General features: G+C 42.7%; 1 protein-coding gene across 1 annotated transcript in view; it reads right to left on the reverse strand.

Annotated features, from left to right (window-relative positions):
- galt (galactose-1-phosphate uridylyltransferase) overlaps nt 1-22035 on the reverse strand; it is a 47914-nt gene that overhangs the window by 11812 nt on the left and 14067 nt on the right. Inside the window, exons 4-7 of the mRNA XM_067990979.1 lie at nt 20487-20535; nt 18968-19097; nt 17367-17423; nt 6839-6961 (exon numbers count right to left, since the gene is read on the reverse strand). Of these exons, the coding sequence (XP_067847080.1) occupies nt 6839-6961; nt 17367-17423; nt 18968-19097; nt 20487-20535 (359 nt within the window). The remainder of the gene's footprint in view (nt 1-6838; nt 6962-17366; nt 17424-18967; nt 19098-20486; nt 20536-22035) is intronic.

The following is a 22035-nucleotide window of genomic DNA, read 5'->3' on the forward strand; positions in this document are numbered from 1 at the left end:
TCAGAAACAGACACACATTGGCAGCAGGATTCATAGATTGTCTTTGTAGTAAGGAGAACGTATTGCGCTTCGGACCCAAGAGACAGGCAATCTTTCAGTTTCTTGTTCTGGACTAGATTGAAACCTGGATCTCCAATAGTGATGGGCATTCTCAGTGACAGAGGCTGTTGCATCAGCTCAACAAGGTCACTGAATCCCAGGACTATTTGGTGTTTTAAAAGAGCTTAACAACTATAATCAATTTTGGGAACCCAACTCAATTAATAAAAAGGAGCGTTAATAGCATCCGTTTGCAGAAAATCAGTTGGACAAAGAAAATACAGGTTTTCTACCATGTAACACATACATACATACAGTCTGCCTTCCAGACAACAGTGCAATATATATTTTTTTAAATAACTGATCACAGTACATATACATGAACAATAAAAAGGCTACAGAAAAATCATGGATCAAATTAAGAATTATGAAAAAGAATGGTTTCCAGGTAGTTATGGTAGCAGAGCACAACAAAAAGCATCATTTATCTTCTGTGCGCTCACTGAAAACATTTAAGATATAGTGAAAAAGACACCCAACTGTCCCATAAAGTAATAAGACCGCGCTGCAGTAGCTAATCATTAGGGCCTTAAAAAGACATTTGATCAAAAGAAAACATTAAACCATATTTATATTTCAGCAAGTTTCTAGTGCTCAGAATTTTAAAACTACATTAATCAAACATCTCTAAACTCACATCACCATGTATTTGCATTGTAACTTATAATTTACATTTGTGTGTGGAGGGGATACAACATCCTTCAAATAGCGCCTGAATGTTGACCTTTCAATAAACAATAGAATTTTTTTTTACAAAATCCCATTTTAAGTCACAATGAATTTCACTGACTGTAGCTGGCCCAGAAAAACTATTGAAATATGCCTGCTCCCAAAGTGTTGACTAATTATACCACTAAACTACAAGCTATGGAGATGTCACAATAAATCTTCACCACATGATGATCAGGTACCAGATTAACTAATGAACACAAGATGGCTTTGAAGGTTTGTCAATTAAGCAAGATGATGGCTAAGCTGATGAGGGGAAAATTGTCTATCGTCCTTAAAAAGACAAGAAAAAAAAACAGGAAGATGCAAACAGCATGTTATGTTGCTGCTGGTAAGAAATCTGTCAACATCATTAAAATGGTGGGAGGAAGGCATCAGCTGTACTATTTCAAACAGAAGCATTGATAATGGTTCCCACAGTTTAAAAACAAGAACCTAAACACAACTCAGTAAGATAAAGATCAAAAGTAGAAAGCAGTGAGCATGCACTCGTTGTCAGTAGATTTGGTATTTTCCAGCGTCTTAGGGTCAAACAGGTTACAAGTACAGACTTGCAATAGCTTTTGTTTCTCATCTCGATGTACATTCTTTGGCAGCTTCTGACAACTTAAAGACCACTACACATTTCATAGAAATGGGATAAAACACAAATTCTTCTGTTCTGATGATTAACTTTTCTCTTTGTCGGTGCTTACTGGGATGAGGGATGCCAGTGCTGGCGGACAGAATATTTACTGACTTTTGATGGCCAACGTCAGCACCAAGCAATCCTAGACTGGGTAAATCACGGACACAGTTAGCTGTAGGACTTTTCAAATTACCACACTCCCTTAGTTCGGTCAACATCTGGAAGAGACAATATGAAACCCGCTTTACATTGCCCTTCCTCAACAGTACAACTTCACCACTCACTGTTGAGGATGATCTCACTGCCCGAATCATTCTTAAGCTTTCTCCGTGATACTGCCAAGAAATATTAACTTACAGGGTAAAAACAGAAAATGCTGGAAATATGCAAGTGGTCGATCAGCATCTCTATCACTATTTGCACTTATCCAGCTCTTTTAATGTCAAAACATGTTACAGTGCTTTACACAATTGATGACTTATTGAAATACAGCAATTGTTATGAAGCCAACTGAAACTTCCACTCATGGGTCCCACCTGAAATATCTCTATCAGATGCTGAACAAACTGAACTGTAGAGTTTCAGGTACAGGTATCATTTTAAATGCACCCTACAATAAGGTGACACAAGATGGAATTTACCTCCACCACTGAACTGAACCAGAATTTGCTGGCAAAATAACGGCAAGTTTAATGCACACGCCGGTATTAGTGTGTAAATCATCCAGCAACTTGTGGCAAGGAAGAGATACCCCGTGAGTTGTGAATTGCCACAAATTGCTGAATGATTTCCGCCACTCCTCCGTTGGCCTCGTGAAAACGGCAGCTCGCCCTCAACCTCCCTGTGCATTTCGAGAAATTGCTGCAGTTGTGCATTAATTACAAATTAAACTCACCACAGAAATTAAGGCTGGTACTCAACAGCGTATGGAACCCTTTTAATGGTGAGATTTATATTCCTGCAATGCTACTCAACCTCTTCGGCCCAGAAAGGGAACAATTGAAACTGTGGAGTCTCATTCGTACAGGTAGTAAATTTTTCTTAGATATTTTTAAAAATTTAAATTTTTTTCTTACTTTTCCTTTCTGTCTCATTTTTCTTTCTCTGTTAATCTTTCTTTCCCTCTTTATTGCTCTTTCTGCACCTGATTTGACTCTAATTAACCCTATTTCTTTCTCCGTCATTCCTCTGCTTCTTTCTCAATCCTGAAATCTCATTGGTCAAGCATGTAGACTGTTGGTCACGTTGTTCACGAAGGTCCCAGATGCCCTCGCTGCCCCGTTATCCGCTCACACTACCATCAATTTGCGGTGCAAAAAAATCTTGAGCTGAAGGGTGAGGGGAAAAAGTCTAACTAACAGGGCGTGCAGTGTAATGCCCCACTCCAGCAAATTCTGGGCCAATCATTAAGACTTTATATCTGGGACCTGACAACATCCCAGCTGTAGGTTGAAGACCTGAGCTCCAGAACTAGCCGCGTCTCTAGCCAAGCTATTCCAGTAAAGCTACAACACTGGCATCTACCTGACAATTTGGAAAATTGTCCAGGAATGTCCTGTCCATAAAAAGCAGGACAAATACTACCCAGCCAATTACTGCCCCATCAGCCTACTCTCAATCATAAGCAAAGTGATGGAAGGACTTCTCAACAGTGCTTTCAAGTGGCACTTACTCACCAATAACCTGCTCACTGAAGCTCAGTTTGGGTTTCACCAGGACCACTCGGCTCCAGACCTCATTACAGCCTTGGTCCAAACATGGACAAAGTAGCTGAATTCCAGAGGTGACTGCCATTGACATCAAGGCAGCATTCAACAGAGTGTGGCACTCCTTGTAAAACTGAAGTCAATGGGCGTCAGGTGGAAAATTCTCCAGTGGCTGGAGTCATACCTGGGACAAAGGATGATAGTTGTGGTTTGAAGGCCAATCATCTCAGCCCCAAGACATCGCTGCAAGAATTCCTCAAGTGTGTCGGCTGTGGCTCAGTCTCGCCTTGGAGTTAGAAGGTGGTGGGTTAAAGCCCACTCCAGAGACTTCAGCATGTAATCTAGGCTGTCACTTCAATGCAGTACTGAGAGAGTGCTGCACTGCTGGAGGTGCAGTCTTTCAGATGAGACTTTAAACCGAGGCCCTGTCTGCCCACTCAGGTGGTGGTAAAAGATCCCAGAACACTCATCAAAGAACAGTAGGGAGTTATCCCCAGTGTGCTGGCCAATATTTATCCTTCAACCAACATTTCTAAAACAGGTCAGATTGCTGTTTGTGGGACCTCGCTGTGCACAAATTGGCTGCCGCGTTTCCTACATTACAACAGTGACTACATTTCAAAAGTACTTAATTGGCTGTTTTGGGATGTCCTCAGGTTATGACAGGCACTATATCAATGCAAGTCTTTCTTATTTTTTTCTTTTTAGGCAGTGTCTTGGCCCAACTAACTTCAGCTGCTTCATCAATAAATTTCCCTATTAGCTGATGATTGCATGGTGTTCCGCTCCTTTCGTAATTCCTCAGAAAATGAAGCAGTCCATGCCCACATACAGCAAGACCTGAACAACATCCAGGCTTGGGCTGATAAGTGGTAAATAACATTCGCACCACACAAGTGCCAGGCAATGACTATCTCCAACAAGTGAGAGCCTAACCACATCCCCTTGCCATCACCGAGCTCCCCCACCATCAACATCCTGGGTGTCACCATTGATCAGGATCTCAACTGGACCAGCCACATAAATGCCGTGGTTACTCGAGCAAGTCAGAGGCTGAGTATTCTGCGGCAAGTGGCTCACCTCCTGACTCCCCATACCCTCTCTAGTAGGTTGATGGTGGAGAGAGTGGATATTTAAGCCAGTGGATGGGGTGCCGATCAAACAGACTGTATTGTCCTGGATAATGTTGGGCCTCTTGAGTGTTTTTGGAGCCCCACCCATCCAGGCAAGTGGAGAGTATGCCATCACACTCCTGACTTCTGCCTTGTACAGATCCTTTGGGGAGTCAGGAGTTGAGCCACTCTCCGCAGAATGCCCAGCCTCTAACCTGCTCTAGTAGTCATGGCATTTATGTGGCTGGTCCAGGTTCATTTATGGTCAGTGGTGACTCCCAGGATGTTGATGGTGGGGATTTGGCAATGGTAATACCATTGAATGTCAAGGGGAAGTGGTTATGCTTAGTGATGGCTAAGCTTTATTTCCATCAATCCTTGTCTAGTATGGAACTACATGGAGAGAGCGTGCACTCTACATCAGGCACACAGATACTCTGGCCCAGAATTTTCTGAGACAGCATAATCGGTAAGTTATGCCAAAATTTCCGTTGACCCTCCGGTCGGCAAGTTACACCAAAATTTCCTGAGAATCTCATTAGCATACGTTGAAATGTAAAATCTGGCAGAAATCAGGGTAAATGTTTAAACAAATACAATCATGGAACCTTTTCAATTTTTAATGCAAAAAAATCTGATGCCATAAAGATGTATTCAGGAGGTCTGAGTAAGGAGAAATAAAAAAAATTGTTTAAAAAGAAAAATCCTGTTGCACCTAAGATCTTAGGTATAAGTTTACAGTTTGTACAGAACTGGTGCAGAATTTAGAAAATTTGCATGAGTTGCACTTTTACATGGTGGAGGGGCTATGTTAGTGTGTGGCAGAGGGTTTCGGTGGAGGCTTCACACAATCGGTGTGTAAAAAAAAAAATTTTAAACAAGAAATTTCAGGCATACTGTAAAGATCAGAAAACTCATTTACACCTGAATTTCCTCGGTCTTTTGTGCCAAAATGAGCATTCAGCCGTACTCACACCATTGTTTCGGCATCTTAGATTTTCAGGAAATTCCGGGCCTCTAACTGTGTGAATTTCAATAGCTTGGTTTGGAGATACCCAGCTGACCAAAAGAGAAAACTAGTTTCTTGAACAGGTGCAGGACATAAACACAAACTTTTATACATTTCATAAAGTACGTAATTTTCTACACCTTACTGAATGATAAGATATCTGAAATAGAAAAAAGTATACAATTCCAAAGACCATTGGCAAATTAATATTTTCCACCTAAAATTCTATTTTCTGAAATAAATTGTAACCTCACTTGATGTTTGACTTTGTTACTGAAATACTAGAGCTGTTTTCAAAGGAAATAAAATATCCTGAAAGGCAGCCACACTTACTGGTGAAATGTGTGCCTTCAGCTTCTTATAGTCAGAAGAGGAGGTGATGCTGAATGAATCCAAGATTTTCTTCATACGTTTTTCACGTTGCCCATATTAACTGGGCCACTGCCATGAACAACATGCAGCAAGTCTCTATTTTGTTATCACAACTGTGTTATTTCTTCTGTAGAAAATGATCTAAACGAGTGGGTCGGATGAATGCATTACATCTATGCCAGCTGGTTCGGAGAGAAGACCATTATCCAATTACAGAAATAATCAGTCAATTCCAATTAGTAATTGATTTCTGATTGAGCACAGGCCTGCAATAGACCAGCACTTTGCGTACTAAATCTGGACTTCACATCAGCTAGTAACTAATTTATTGTGAAGGAGGTTAGGGTTAAATTAGTACCAAATAATTTATCAATGTAGCAATGGTATAGAAGCAGCTTCTCTATTTTTTTTCTTAAAAAAGGAAGGACGCCATCTACGCTCACACATGAAGAATGCCCAAATTAACAGAAAGCATCTAGAATCCACAGAACCGTATCCCAGAATAAAAAAAATCAGCATCTTCCAGAGAAGGAAGAGAAAAAAAAAGATCGGAGTCCCCTCAGAGCAAGCTCTCCGTCCCAGACAGACCGCTGACTGCAAAGAATGGGGAGGGAATTGTGGCTTTCACAGAGGAGAATGAGGAAACAGAGTCTCACACAATCTATAGGCAAGTCCTCTCTTATGATCTTCTTAGCGGCCAACTATACAGTAAAGTTGACAACAGACCCAAGAACAAGTCACCTGCATGGTGACTCAGAGCAGCTTGCGGAGAAAAAAAAATGTATTCATACAATAAGCAACTACATGTGCAGGGTTTTTTCAGCATAGACAATTGGATTGCAATAAAAATAAAAGGCCTGCTACCGATGATTACGTCATTTCACATTTGGACTAAAAGAACACATGCAGGGAGGCAACATCTGAAGTAAACCATGACATAAGCCTACAAACACTAATGACCTGGCAAGTACAACAATTTACAAGCACAGTTAAATTACTGAGCATAATGCCCATTTTCATGGGATGAAAGCTGCCAATTTACTGGACTCCATCTATTCTCTCAGCCTCAATGCAATGTAATATCCATAGGAAATAAAGTAAAGGAAATGTGCACGTAAAGTCACATTTCAAAAAAGACAAAATTCTATCCATACATAGAATCTATCAAAAAATTAAAAATAACCTTTTTTTGAGACTCCAACTTGGCATATTCCACTAGCATTGGCACTCTGTGGCTGTTGTAATGGTCCCGTTGTGTCTGATCGGCTATTCTTGGCTCATTGGGAAGAAAGGAACTGGTCCACACCTGAAAGATGCAAAAATAACTCTCCTGTGAAAAACAGCCAATATAAACCAAACAACAAACTTTAAATATGTAAGCTGAGAGTGAAGAGATCTGAAGACTAAATATAACCAACTAATGTCACCAATGATAGTGTGATCTTTCATAAAAGTACACTACTGAAAAACAGCTAAGCTTTTCCTATTCATGTACTAGGATAGGATGTGAGTATTCTGAAGATAAACAAGAACTGATTTGAGGTCGCATAGGGCTGTGCCACAAGAGTGGTAGGACTCAAGCTCATGGTGGTGAGTTCGCACATAGTAAATTCCCACTCAGACTGGGACATCAGAGAGACCAATAAGTCACTGTGCCACCCTCTTGTGCACCAGCTACATCGGCAAAGAACTGGCACCAGGTTGCCTGCCTGTCCACTTGCCTGTGGAAAGATGCATGGTTACAGTGTCCCCTTTAAGAAAAGAATTTATCTGGAAAACAAAATCCTTTATTAATTTGGTCCTTTTTGTATTTTCTTTCAATGTCATGTTAGATTTTCCTTTGATGAATTCAGTTTCTGTTCTGTGGCTTCCATCCTCAGAAACTTAACACTAACCCAAAAAGTTACACATGGATCTGTTAAATTAAATTAAAGACTTTGAAGTAAGTAATTTCCTATGTATGATGATATCCAGGTGCACTCGAAGTCTGTGCCGACGTGAAGATATCCAGGTGTATCACACACGAGGGGTCTGCATTTTATTTCAGAAGACAGATTACGTGCCCCCTCGGCATTCCTGCAACAAAGTTACCCGATGTCGTTCTCATCAGCAGAAATAGTTGAACCATCACTCGCTTTCTCATGTGGAGAGAAATATATATATAGCACAATGAAGAACTGTAATTTGTGGGGTGGGGAACTTTGCTAAGCTTCTTAGCAAGATCACAAGAATGGGATACATTTCTATTTGTCAGTCTGTGCAGCACAATTTCTATTCTTATATTAATTTTAATGGGAGCAGGCATTTCAGACTTGCCCAAGAGTCAATCTGGAGCCACCCAAACCCAGGGAAAAAAATATTACCAGCTGGGTACTACTGCATGCTCAGCTGGTAAAGAGATTTCCAGTACTGGACGGCCCCAGATCAGCAATAGACTGGTCCCAAGCAGTGGCTCCAGTGAAATCAATGGAGTCACTCCAGAGTCATGCAGCCACTCCCAGTAGCTGGCATCATTGGAAACCAAGTGGACTTCAGAGACTGCGAACCAACAAGATCCATACGGCAGGTCTTTGTGAAGCAACAAAATCAAAATTGTTTCAACAAAGGTTAATTACACACTCAGATAAACATTGGGGAATTATTTTGAACAGAAAGTACTGCTCCAAAATTAGATTTACAGTTTCAGTAAATAGTTTACAAAAATACGTTCATTCAGAGGAGTATTTAAAAAGTTGGTTAAAGTCTCTTTACAGAACAGCACCAACAGCCAACATAAACCTTAGTTCCATATCTTGTTTGGACTTTTCCTGTACACATTCTGTTCCCTCTGCATTTTCCAGTTGTTTTTCCCTGTATGTATACACAAGTAGAAACAACCCAAGAAAAACTAGCTTCATGCTTAATTGTTTCCAAAAGAATTACATCCACTTCCATGGTTCTGATGAAGTGTCCCAACAAACATGAACCCACTTATCTCTCTCTTCCAGAAGCTCTTACTGTTTATTTCCAGCTGTCTTTCTTTTCACCTCTTGTACACTTTTTGGAATGTTCAAGTATTTATAATTAACTGTTTTTCTCATTTTGCGGCTGTTCCCGTTTCTCTTCAGTCTCTGCTCCTTCATATTGCTGTGTAATTTTTTTCCTCTGCATTTTAGTTATTATCTTTATTATTTTTCTTTGCACTTTTTGACTTTTGCATGTGGGTTCAGTTTTTTTTGTCCTTTCCCTTTTCTCTCTCTTATTATTATTCCAACTCCCCAAATGATGACTCACGCCTGACCACTACACATAATGAAAATGACCAGATTCTCCAATTTTCAGGGAAAATATACCAAACCAGCAACACAGCCACTTGAGCAATGGTGGAACATAGGAACAGGAATAGACCATTCGGTCCATCAAGCCTTTTCCATCATTTTGTTAGTCATAGCTCTTTAGATTATATTTCTTTTAAAATCAATCGCCCCACCCTTTCGCCACAGACTCCATATGCTTGCCGCTGATTCCAGCCCCTTCCCCAACCTCTGTTGCAGGCTGAACCAGACTGTTTGCAGCCTCAACATCCTGTATGGCCTTCAGCTCAGTTTCTGACCCCTTATCCTCTCCGTCACAAAGACCCCCTACTTCGATCTCCATAGCATTGCCTGCCTCCACCCTATTCAGCCCATCCAATGCTGAAACTATCATACGTGCTTTTGTCACCTAAAGATTCAATTACTCCAATGTTCTCCTTGCTGGCCTACCAACCTCCACAAACTGCGGACTGTCCAAACCTCTGGTAGTCGTATCCTGTCCTGCTCTAAGTCCCATTTGCCCATCATCCCCATCCTGGAAGACCTACACTGGTTCCCGGTCTAATCGCTCCATCGCCTCATCCTTCTCAATCTCCATAACCACCTCCAACCCAATCCTCAATGCTCTGAACCTCGAGCTTCTTGTGCATCTCCTCCCCTTCACCTCGCCATTGCTAAACAGGCCTTTAGCCACATAGGCCTGATATTCTGGAATTCCCTCTCTAAACCCCTCCACTTCACTTTCCTCCTTCAAGAACCTCCTTAGCCTCTTTAGTTAACCCCACCTAATTTTTCCATTCTTTAGCTCAGGTTCCATTTTCACCCCATCTCTGAAGCACCTCGAGTCATTTTTTATGTTCTAGGTGATATATAAATGCAAGATGTCATTGTTGTAATGGCATTATCTCCACTTTTAACCAGCTCAAAAATTGATTCTGCATCTTTGTCCTTCTGCTGCAATATATTCCACACTCTCAGAATCCTTTGTGTGAAGGCATTTTTTTTTTGTATTTGCTTTTAATTCAATTGGTTCTAATTTTAAGGTTTATATCTCCGTGTTCTGGGTTCCCTTACCAGAGGGATGAGCCATTCCGTAACTACCTGGAATGGCCAGAGAAATGGAAGCTCACAGGAATTCCTTCTCGTATCTGTAAGCGGCCACAGAATATGGGCAGATAGAAGATGGAGTGCAGTCTTTCTCAGTCACTAAAGCACATAGTTCCCAAAGAGCAGTCCATTAGTTATAAAATTAGTTATAAATAAAATTGTTGGACTATAACCTGGTGTTGTAAGATTCCTTACATTAGTTATAGTAACAGAATCTAATGGAGGAATAGTTCATAGGCTCCCTCTGGTGTGTGAAACAACTACTGCGCATTACTTTTTAAAATATAAAAGAAATTCACATTTTTGACATTCATGGGATATGGGCATTGCTGGCAAGGTCAGCATTTATTGCCCATCCCTAGTTGCCCTAGAGAAAGTGATAACGGGCCTTCTTTTTGCAGTCCATGTGGTGAAGGTTCTCGTACAGTGCTGTTAAGTAGGCAGTTCCAGGATTCTGACCCAGACGGTGAAGGAATGGCGAAATATTTCCAAGTCAAGATGGTGTGTGAGTCTTGGAGGGGAACTTGGAGGTGACGGTGTTCCCACGTACCCGCTGCCCTTGTCCTTCTGAGTGAAGGAGGTCGTGACTTTGATGTGCTGTCGAAGAAGCCTTGGTGAGTTACTGCTGTGCATCCTGTAGACAGTATACATTGCAGCCACGTGCACTGGTGGTGGAGGGAGATGTTTAGGTTGGTGGATGGGCTGCCGAACAAGTGGGCTGCTTTATCCTGGATGGTGTCAAGCTTCTTGAGTGTTGTTGGAGCTGCACTCATCCAGGCAAGTGGAGAGTATTCCATCACACTCCTGACTTCTGCCTTGTAGGTGGTGGAGGATTTAGGGAGTCAGGAGGTGAGCCACTCGCCGCAGAATACTCTGCCTCTGACCAGTTCTAGTAGCAATGGCATTTACGTGCCTGGTCCAGTTGATTTTCTTGTCAACGGTGACTCCCTGGATACTGTTGATAGGGGATTAGGCGATGGTAATGCCATGCGAAGGTGGTTAGACTCATTTTTGTTCGAGATGGTCATTGCCTGGCACTTGTGTGGCTCAAATGTTACTTGCCACTTACCAGCCGAAGACTGGATGTTGTCCAGGTCTTGCTGCATGTGGGCACGGACTGCTTCATTATCTGGGGAATTGTGAATGGAACTGAACACCGTGCAATCATCAGTGAACAGCCCCATCTCTGACCTTATGATGGAGGGAAAGAGATTGATGACATAGCTGAAGATAGTTGGGCCTAGGACACTGCCCTGAGGAACTCCTGCAGCAATGTCCATATTCGGACCAAAGCTTTAATGAGGTCTGGAGCGGAGCGATCCTAGCGGAACCCAAACTGAGCATCGGTAAGCAGGTTATTGGTGAGTAAGTGCCACTTGATAGCACTGTCGACAACTCCTTCCATCACCTTGCTGATGATTGAGAGTAGGTTGATAGGATGGTAACTGGCCGGGTTCGATTTGACCTGCTTTTTGTAGACAGGACATTCCTGGGCAATTATCCACAGCCGGGTATATGCCAGCATTGTAGAGGCGCAGCAAGTTCTGGAGCACAGGTCTTCAACACTACAACCGGGATATTGTCGGGACCTGTAGCCTTTGCTGTGTCCAGTGTACTCAGCCGTTTCTTGATATCACGTGGAGTGAATTGAATTGGCTGAAGACTGGCTTCTGTGATGGTGGGGGGCCTCAGGAGGAGGCTGAAAAAGATCATCTACCCTGCACTTCTGGCTGAAGATGATTGTGAATGCTTCAACCTTGTTTTTTGCACTCACATGCTGCGTTCCGCTATCATTGAGGACGGGGATGTGCTTGGAGCCTCTTCCACACGTTAGTTGCTTAATTGTCCACCACCGTTCACGACTGGATGTGGCAGGACTGCAAAACTTTGATCTGATCCGTTGGTTGTGGGATCACTTAGCTCTGTTTAGAGCATGCTGCTTCCACTGTTTAGCATGCATGTAGTCCTGTGTTGTAGCTTCATCAGGTTGGCAGCTCATTTTCACATACACTTAGCGTTGTTCCTGGCACGTTCTTCTAAACTCCTCATTGAACCAGGTTTGGTCATCTTGCTTGATGGTGATGGAGGAGTGAGGGATATGCCGGGCATGAGGTTACAGAATGTGGTGGAATACAATTCTGCTGCTGCTGATGGCCCACAGCACCTCATGGATACCCAGTTTTGAGCTGTTAGATCCATTCTTAAACTCTCCCACTTAGCACAGTGGTAGTGCCACACGACACGATGCAGGGCGAAGAGGGGGCTTGGTCTCCACAAGGACTGTACGGTAGTCACTCCGACCAATACTGTCATGGACAGATACATCTGTGACAGGTAGATTGGTAAGAACAAGGTCAAGTACATTATTCTCTCTTGTTGGTTCTCTCACCACCGGCCGCAAGCTCAGTCGGGCAACTATGTCTTTCAGGAAATCGGTCAGCTCAATCAATGGTGGTATCACTGAGCCACTCGGTGATGGACATTGAAGTTCCCCTCACAGAGTACATTCTGTGCCTTTGCTATCCTCAGTGCTTCCTCCAAGTGATGTTCAACATGGAGGAGTACTGATTCATCAACTTTTTTTTTATTCGTTCATGGGATGTGGGCGTCGCTGGCGAGGCCGGCATTTATTGCCCATCCCTAATTGCCCTTGAGAAGGTGGTGGTGAGCCGCCTTCTTGAACCGCTGCAGTCCGTGTGGTGAAGGTTCTCCCACAGTGCTGTTAGGAAGGGAGTTCCAGGACTTTGACCCAGTGACGATGAAGGAACGGCGATATATTTTCAAGTCGGGATGGTGTGTGACTTGGAGGGGAACATGCAGGTGGTGTTATTCCCATGTACCTGCTGCTCTTGCCCTTCTAGGAGGTCGCGGGTTTGGGAGGTGCTGTCGAAAGTGCCTTGGCGAGTTGCTGCAGTGCATCCTGTGGATGGTACACACTGCAGCCACAGTGCGCCGGTGGTGAAGGGAGTGAATGTTTAGGTTGGTGGATGGGGTGCCAATCAAGCGGGCTGCTTTGTCCTGGATGGTGTCGAGCTTCTTGAGTGTTGTTGGAGCTGCACATATCCTGGCAAGTGGAGAGTATTCCATCACACTCCTGACTTGTGCCTTGTAGATGGTGGAAAGGCTTTGGGGAGTCAGGAGGTGAGTCACTCGCCGCAGAATACCCAGCCTCTGACCTGCTCTTGTAGCCACAGTATTTAGATGACTGGCCTCCAACAACCACTACCATCTTCCTTTGTGCTAGGTATGACTCCAGCCACTGGAGAGTTTTCCATGATTCCCATTGACTTCAATTTTACTAGGGCTCCTTGGTGCCACACTCGGTCAAATGCTGCCTTGATGTCAAGAGCAGTCACTCTCACCTCACCTCTGGAATTCAGCTTTTTGTCCATGTTGGACCAAGGCTGTAATGAGGTCTGGAGACGAGTGGTCCTGGTGGAACCCAAACTGAGCATCGGTGAGCAGGTTATTGGTGAATAAGTGCCACTTGATAGCACTGTCGACAACACCTTCCATCACTTTGCTGATGATTGAGAGTAGACTGATGGGGCGGTAATTGGCCAGATTAGATTTGTCCTGCTTTTTGTGGATAGGACATACCAGGGCAATTTTCCACATTGTCGGGCAGATGCCAGTGTTGTAGCTGTACTGGAACAGTTTGGCTAGAGGCGCAGCTCGTTCTGGAGCACAAGGCTTCAGCACTACAGCCGGGATGTTGTCGGGGCCCATAGCCTTTGCTGTATCCAGTGCACTCAGCCGTTTTTTGATATCACATGGAGCGAATCGAATTGGCTGAAGACTGGCTTCTATGATGGTGGGGATATCGGGAGGAGGCCGAGATGGATCATCCACTCGGCACTTCTGGCTGAAGATGGTTGCAAACGCTTCAGCCTTGTCTTTTGCACTCACGTGCTGGACTCTGCCATCATTGAGGATGGGGATGTTTACAGAGCCTCCTCCTCCCGTTAGTTGTTTAGTTGTCCACCGCCATTCACGACTGGATGTGGCAGGACTGCAGAGCTTTGATCTGATCCGTTGGTTGTGGAATCGCTTAGCTCTGTCTATAGCACGTTGCTTCTACTGTTTAGCATGCATGTAGTCCTGAGTTGCAGCTTCACCAGGTTGGCACCTCATTTTTAGGTATGCCTGGTGCTGCTCCTGGCATGCTCTTCTATACTCCTCATGAAACCAGGGTTGATCCCCTGGCTTGTTGGTAATTGTAGAGTGAGGAATATGCCGGGCCATGAGGTTACAGAATACAATTCTGCTGCCGCTGATGGCCCACAGCGCCTCATGGATACCCAGTTTTGAGCTGCTAGATCTGTTCTGAATCTATCCCATTTAGCACGGTGAAAGTGCCACACAACACGTTGGATGGTATCCTCAGTGCGAAGACGGGACTTCGTCTCCACGAAGACTGTGCGGTGGTCACTCCTACCAATACTGTCATGGACAGATGCATTTGCGACAGGTAGATTGGTGAGGACGAGGTCAAGTAGGTTTTTCCCTCGTGTTGGTTCACTCACCACCTGCCGCAGGCCCAGTCTGGCAGCTATGTCCTTCAGGACTTGGCCAGCTCGGTCAGTAGTGGTGCTACCGAGCCACTCTTTGTGATGCACATTGAAGTCCCCCACCCAGAGTACATTCTGTGCCCTTGCTACCCTCAGTGCTTCCTCCAAGTGGTGCTCAACATGGAGAAGGACTGATTCAACAGCTGAGGTAGGACGGTAGATGGTAATCAGCAGGAGGTTTCCTTGCCCATGTTTGACCTGATGCCATGAGATTTCATGGAGTCAATATTGAGGACTCCCAGGGCCACTTCCTCCTGACTGTATATTACTATACCGCCACCTCTGGTCGGTGCGTCCTGCCGGTGGGACAGGACATACCCAGGGATGGTGATGGAAGAGTCTGGGACATTGGCTGAAAGGTATGATTCTGTGAGTATGGCAATTAAGAATCAACCATATTGCTGAGAGGGCAGTAGGTGGTAATCAGCAGGAGGTTTTCTTGCCCATGTGATTTTGTGGGGTCCAGAGTCAATGTTGTGGACTCCCAGGGTCACTCCCTCCTGACTGTATGCCATTGTGCCCCCAACTCTGGTGGGTCTGTCTTTCCGGTAGGACAGGACATGCTCAAGGATGATGATGAAGGAGTCTGAGACATTGGCTGATCGATATGATTCTGGATTATGACTATGTCTGACTGTTGCTTGATTAGTCTGTGGGACAGCTTTCCCAACTTTGGCACCAGTCCACAGATGTTAGTGAAGAGGACTTTGCAGCGTTGACTGGGTGGGGTATGAATTTGTTATGTCCGAATCTGATGCTTAGGTCAAAACAGAATGGTCCATCCAGTTTTATTCTTCTTATCTTCTTTTGTAGCGGTTTGATACAGTGGCTTGCTAGGCCATTTCAGAATGCAGTTAAGAGTCAACCACATTGGTGTGGGACTGGAGTCACATATAGACCAGACCAGGTAAGGACGGCAGGTTTCCTTCCTGGAATGTATTCTGTCTTGACTCATGGCAAATGATTCCAAAAACAGAATTATTCAAATATGGATCTGCTTTTAAAGTCACAATAACCACCCTCTGCTTCATCGATAGTCACGTTAAATAGCAACAGGATTTTCTGTATTTGTTCTCAGTATGTGGTCAACACTGGCAAAGGCACATTTGTTGTTAATTCCTAGTTACCCTGAGGCAATGGTGGTGAACTGCTGCAGTCCTTGTACTGATAACAAATCTGCTTGACAAACTTAATAATAAAAAAGACAGGCAGTAAGCAAAATATTGACTATTTTGCTCATTCATTTCTTCGAATTACTGAAAACCACTTCAGAAAAGTGATCTGAAATGGCTAAATGATTTTAGAGTGGTTTCCCATAAATATTTTCTTCTTATTATAAGTAAAGTCAAATGGTCATTTTTTAAAATCACTTTTAGTAAAACATTCACACAAAGTGGGAAGATTTGCATGATTTGCTCTTGTTCTGTTCTGTTCTTAAATTTCTAAACAGAGAAGTTTCTTGGAAATTCTACAGAATCCCCAATAAACATTGGTTACATTTACTTTTACTATACATTTATGTTGCTCCAGTGTGTTTATTCCAGTAATAGAACACAACAACTTTCTGCTTGTTCCACTGCTGTTACTTCCATCTCTAAAGCTATTACTCAACATCAGTGAGCGGTCTTTGATACAAAAGAGTAACTTATTAAATGCAAGTTCTTTCTTTTTCCCCTTGCTGGTATGTATGTCTGCCAACAATGGGACCATACTGCCACCTGGTGTTAGGCAGCTGAAAGATCTACTACCAATGGTAGTGCAAAGGGAGGGGATGCACAACAGGCCAGAGGAATGTGGCTACAACAGGAGATTTTAATATTCACGTAGACTAGAAGAAGCAGAACAACTCAAGTAGTAAATTGTTGGCAGACATACATACCAGCAAGGGGAAAAAGAAAGAACTTGCATTTAATAAGTTACTCTTTTGTATCAAAGACCTCTCACTGATGTTGAGTAATAGCTTTAGAGATGGAAGTAACAGCAGTGGAACAAGCAGAAAGACTGCAAATTTCTAAAATTCGGGACGATTTTGTAGAATATGTTTTAGAACCGAATAGAGAAAATGCTATACTGGATTTAGTGATAAGTAAAGAACCAGAAGGAGGAAAGCTTCGAAAGCTTGTGATTTAAAATAAAGCTGTTGGACTATAACCTGGTGTTGTAAGACTCCTTACATTTGTCCACCCCAGTCCATCACCGGCATCTCCACATCATAGTTAACAAAGCGCAGCAATGTTGTGGGAAGATCAACACCTCCAAGTTCCTCTTCAAGTCACACACCATCCTGACTTGGACATGTATCACCATTCCTTCACTGTCACTGCGTCAGAATCCTGGAATTCCCTACCTACCCTCCCGAAGACTTTAGCGGTTTAAGGAGAAGATCCACTACCACCACCTTCTCAGAGCAACAAGAGATGGCAATAAATGCAGCCTTTCCGGCATCGTCCGCATTCCAAAAACAAAAAGAAACTTAAAACGGTGCAATTTTGCACCTGTAAGCAAACAGCTACTGAATTGCAACATAATAAATTAGAGCACCAAAATCCCACAAAAATCACTTCCCTACTGGTTTCTGTCTATATTTCTTTGTACTGAAACAGAATATGTAATATTTTTCTTTTAACAAATTGTGGATTAGACCAGGATTTACTCACTTCATGACCCTAATGCATGAAGCATTTCCAAGTCTGCCATTGTGCATCTTGTAAGCACACATTCCAATGTGTAATAGTCTTACCTGACAGTGTGGGTGTGGGTTTGAACATCCCATCATAGCACCTTTATTTTCAAAAATCTGAAATCAAAGAATGAACTAATTTGGTGAAAAACAGCAACAATAAATTGGTTACCATTTCATTCAAGTTATATGTGCAAAGGATACAAGCATTCTTTCCAGGTGGATTTTTTTTTGTCAGACTTCAAATTCAGTCTTTTCAAAAATTGAATCACGTTTTTCACCAAAAAAAAATCTACTAGTAAACCTCCTCTGGTGTTGCTAAAGGCTCACCTGGAACCTGGAGTGTGGTTTCTGATGCTTACTACAATGCTGCTGTAGCCTAAACACAACAATAATTCTTCCATCAATATATTACAGCATTTTTATTGAAAGCAAAGCATCACAACTGACGTGTAAAAATATTAATCACCTGAATGGAAGAGAAACATGTTCTCTCAGCAACACAAAAAACATTCTAAATAACATCTGTCCAGATTTTTTATTTAATATCTAAACTATATAAAAACTTTGAAAATAATTTTATTTTTCCTTGCCACTCATGATTGTTTATAAATTTGTTATAAAAGAAAAAAGACTTGCATTTATATAGTGCCTTTCGCCACCTCAGGATATCCCAAAGCGCTTTACAACCAATCAAGTACTTTTGAAGTGTAGTCACTGTTGTAATATGTACATAACGTATCATGTGCCATAACTTATCGTAGTACACGGAGTATTGCAGCGCACTCTGGTTATTGTAGTTCTCCTGGAGCATGAAAACTACAACTCTCATGCTGCATCTCTAACACCCAACACCCAGGTTAAATTTCCCAACTCAAGCCCCGTGCTCCAGAAGTACAGGCCTATGTGGAGGAAAACATTTTGCCAGCATTTCCAGCATGAAATAACCAATTTCATGGATAAGTTAGTAATTTTTCTTTCAGGGTTTTGTAAATTTTTGTGGCTGTGTTATTTCTAGCTATATATACCAAACAGACTGAAGAAGCAAAATGAAAGTTGAGAACACTGTATAGAAATTATATGAGCAATTTAATTAGTTGGTATTGTGGTTCTTGTTGGTTTATGAATGGTAGCTATGAAATATAATTGAGTGATTTGATTATGCTGTTTTGCTGAATACTTGCTTCTCATTGGTATATATATGATTTTTTGTAGAATAGCAATTTTTTGTTAATATGCTGTAAGCCATTCTTAAGATTGTACAGCACAACCAATTTACATCATAGCAATTTCCCAAGAGACTTCCTTGATGTATTTATAAATCTAATAACCCCGAATCCCATTTGTTGAATGGAACAGGTCTGGTCCCTTTTGAACCCTGTCAGTTTTTGTTTGACTACCCTTCCTGGTACTCTGTTCCTTTTAACTGAAAAAAACTTGCTTATATTTGCCATTTTCTTTCCATCGTCAAATTTGACGATGTCTCAATGATATTGAAAATCGGAACAAATATTCCGCTGCTACAGGGAAACAGCACATGAAACAGGGATGGGGAAAGCAGTTAAAATGGATATATGTGGCTTTGCATCCTAAGAATAGAGAAGGAAATTGGCAGTTGTCCAGTTAAACAGTAAAATTAATGGCTTTCAGCCTCAGGTTACCTGCACCCATTGATATGTTGATCCCAGTTCTACCATGAGCTCTACCCACTTGTCAATCACGGCTCTGATTTCTGGAATGGTCATCAATGGCAGGGTGATGTCGGAATGCGGATGGAAGCACATGACCTTACTGAAAGAGAATATGTAACTGAGTATAAGACAAAGACTTGTAACTAAAGAATTGTACCATCCCCATAACTTGGAGCACTCTCATACACAGAGGAAGTGGAGGGGGTCTAGCTGGACATCATTGCCGTATATGTGGAGGCTGACCCCATGTTTCCAAATGATGTTGCATATAGGTAAGGATGAAGAGAGGCAAAGAATGGATCCTTGAGGGACTTTGCAGTTGATGGTGCATGGTTGGCAGAAGAAGCCATTGCTAGGGATGTTCTATGATCAGGCCAGAGTAGAACCAAGCAAGGGCATACCCATGGAATGCAGGCGTCAGAAAAGGGTGGTGTGGTCAACTGTGTCAAAGGTTGTAGAGAGGTCAGGGGTGGTTAATGCACCAGTTACATAAAATGTTGTTTGCGACTTTAGTTAGGCCTGTTTTGGTCCTTTAGGAAGGGGAGAAGCTACATTGCAGGGACTGAAACAGGGAGTTGCTGGAAAGATTGGTATAGAGCCGAGAGGTGACAACACATTTAAGGACCTTGAAGAGGAAAGAGATAGGATCATAGAAAGGTTACAGCACAGAAGGAGGCCATTCAGCCCACCGTGTCTGCGCCAGCTCAATGCAAGAGCAATCCAGTTAGTCCCACTCCCCCGCCCTATCCCCATAGCCCTGCAAATTTTTTAACTTTCAAGTACTTTTCCAGTTCCCATTTGAAGGCCATTTGATGTTGGAGTTGGGGTGGAGGGTGGGTCTTTTAAAGAAAGAGCGATATGGCACTTTTGAAAGGGAAGAAGATGGTGCTTGAGGAGAGGGAACCATTCATATTAGCTAGTATGGGGGCCAGGAAAGAAAGTTAGAGGAGGGAGAAACTAGACGGACAGGGGTTCAGGGCTATAGTGGATTTGTTACTGTCAACTGATCAACTCATTAAAAAACAGAATTTGCAACCACAAGGATCCCATCTGCACAGTAGTTAGATTAATAAAGTACATGAGTTGGGTAGGAAGTAAGAAATAAATCCCAAATGGACATGCGCCAAATTCATGGTATGAAAATATTGACCCTCATTATAGTGTGATCAAGGATGTTTCACAATTCAATGACTGCAATTATTTTACATGTGGAATTACATGCCGAATTTATTACAGTCAGATTGGCTGTCAACTACATTCCATGATATATGGAAAAAACGTTCTGGATAATTTTGCCATGAAAGTTTTCTCTTCTTTTCTCTTGCTCCACTACGCCAAAACATAATCACTTCAATTAAAAGCAACAAAACCAATAGTCACTATAAAAACACAAATTTTACTTTTATACATAAACAGAACAGAGCAGCTTTATACGTTCACGGCATCGCCGGCAAATCACTTTAGAGATCTTTATGGGATACATATTTACCAAACTCCTCTGGCAGCTTTTGCTTGAAACAGCGGGTGCTCACTGAGACCTACAGGTTTAAAAACAAGTAATGCAGTATTTAAATAAAAGGAAAGTAGAATCCAATCAAGCATCTTTACTTAGTATTTGGACTGCTTTTATAATACCATTATGGCAAAAATGGAATATTTTACCCACAGTATATTTTTTACCCCCTTATTATGGTCCTTAGTTTAAAATAGGTTCTTCTAAAAAAAACTCAAAGTAGAACATACAGTTTAAAAAAAAAGCCAACATATTTAAGAGTCAAGCCAGCTACAGAATTTTTTGATGAAAAAGGTGCATTCTCACTACAACTGTATCATCGATGCAAAGCAGGTTGGCTGTTAGTGTAAGTCTGGCATCATCCTGCACTGACACCAGAACTAGGCTTCTAGTAGGTGAAACACTCAACCCACTTCACTTCAAAGGCAGTTCAGGCCTAGCCATCCAATTTATACTCCAAGTTTAACATCAGCGTGAAGTGCTTTCAGCTTTGCACCAATATTAAACTTGTGGAGCATGAATGCACCCAAAGTGTCCTTAATATAAAAACAGAAAATGCTGGAAATACTCAGCAGGTCAGGCAGCATCTGTACAGAGAGAACGAGGGCAATTTTAACACCCCCACGACGGGCAGGAAAGGGTCCAGGGAGGAGGGGGGGGGAAAGAGAGGATGATAAATTGTTGAAGATGTGAAACCTGACCCAAACCCGCCAACTTCCAGTTTTATTGTGGCGGGTTTGAGGGCAGCCGAGTAACCCGCTCTCGAGAGATGGGTCAGTGATTTTAATATTTAAATGAGGCTGCGTTCCACAGATTTTGGCAGCCATTTAAATTTAATGCTGGCCGTCTGAGTTTCCCATGGCCTGGGAAACCCGGCAGCTGAAGAGAGATGGGAGCTGCCAGATCGAGCAGGTAAGTGCTTTTCCAGCACTGCTTGTGGGCCAGGAGAAACAGGAGCAAATCCCCCGGACCCTCAAGCACATCTTCTGTCTCTATCTCTCTCCTCGCCCCCCCCACCCCTCCACTTTGATCACTATCTCTCTCCTCCCCTCCTCCCCCCAACCCCCCCCCCACCCCCCCCCCCCCCCAACTGCGATCTCTACCTCTCTCATCTATGATGTGGAGATGCCGGTGATGGACTGGGGTTGACAAATGTAAAGAATCTTACAACACCAGGTTATAGTCCAACAATTTTATTTGAAAATCACAAGCTTTCGGAGGCTTTCTCCTTCGTCAGGTGAATGTGGGAATCCTTGAACGTTTCGCATTTATATTCAAAGAACAATACCTGGTGATTACAGATAATCTTTCCAACTGCCTGTTGTCAAGGCAATCAAAGTGTTCAGACAGAGAGGTGTTACCTACAGGACCACCGATTATACAAACGGCCAGAACACAAGACAGAGAGAGAGAGGGAGAAACATCCGAAAGGAAGAGAAAGACAGAGAATGACCCATTGTATTAAAAACAGATAATTTTTATTCGCTGGTGGGGTTACGTGTAGCGTGACATGAACCCAAGATCC

This window comes from Heptranchias perlo, chromosome 1 (assembly GCF_035084215.1).
Source record: "Heptranchias perlo isolate sHepPer1 chromosome 1, sHepPer1.hap1, whole genome shotgun sequence".
Classification (NCBI taxonomy): domain Eukaryota; kingdom Metazoa; phylum Chordata; class Chondrichthyes; order Hexanchiformes; family Hexanchidae; genus Heptranchias; species Heptranchias perlo.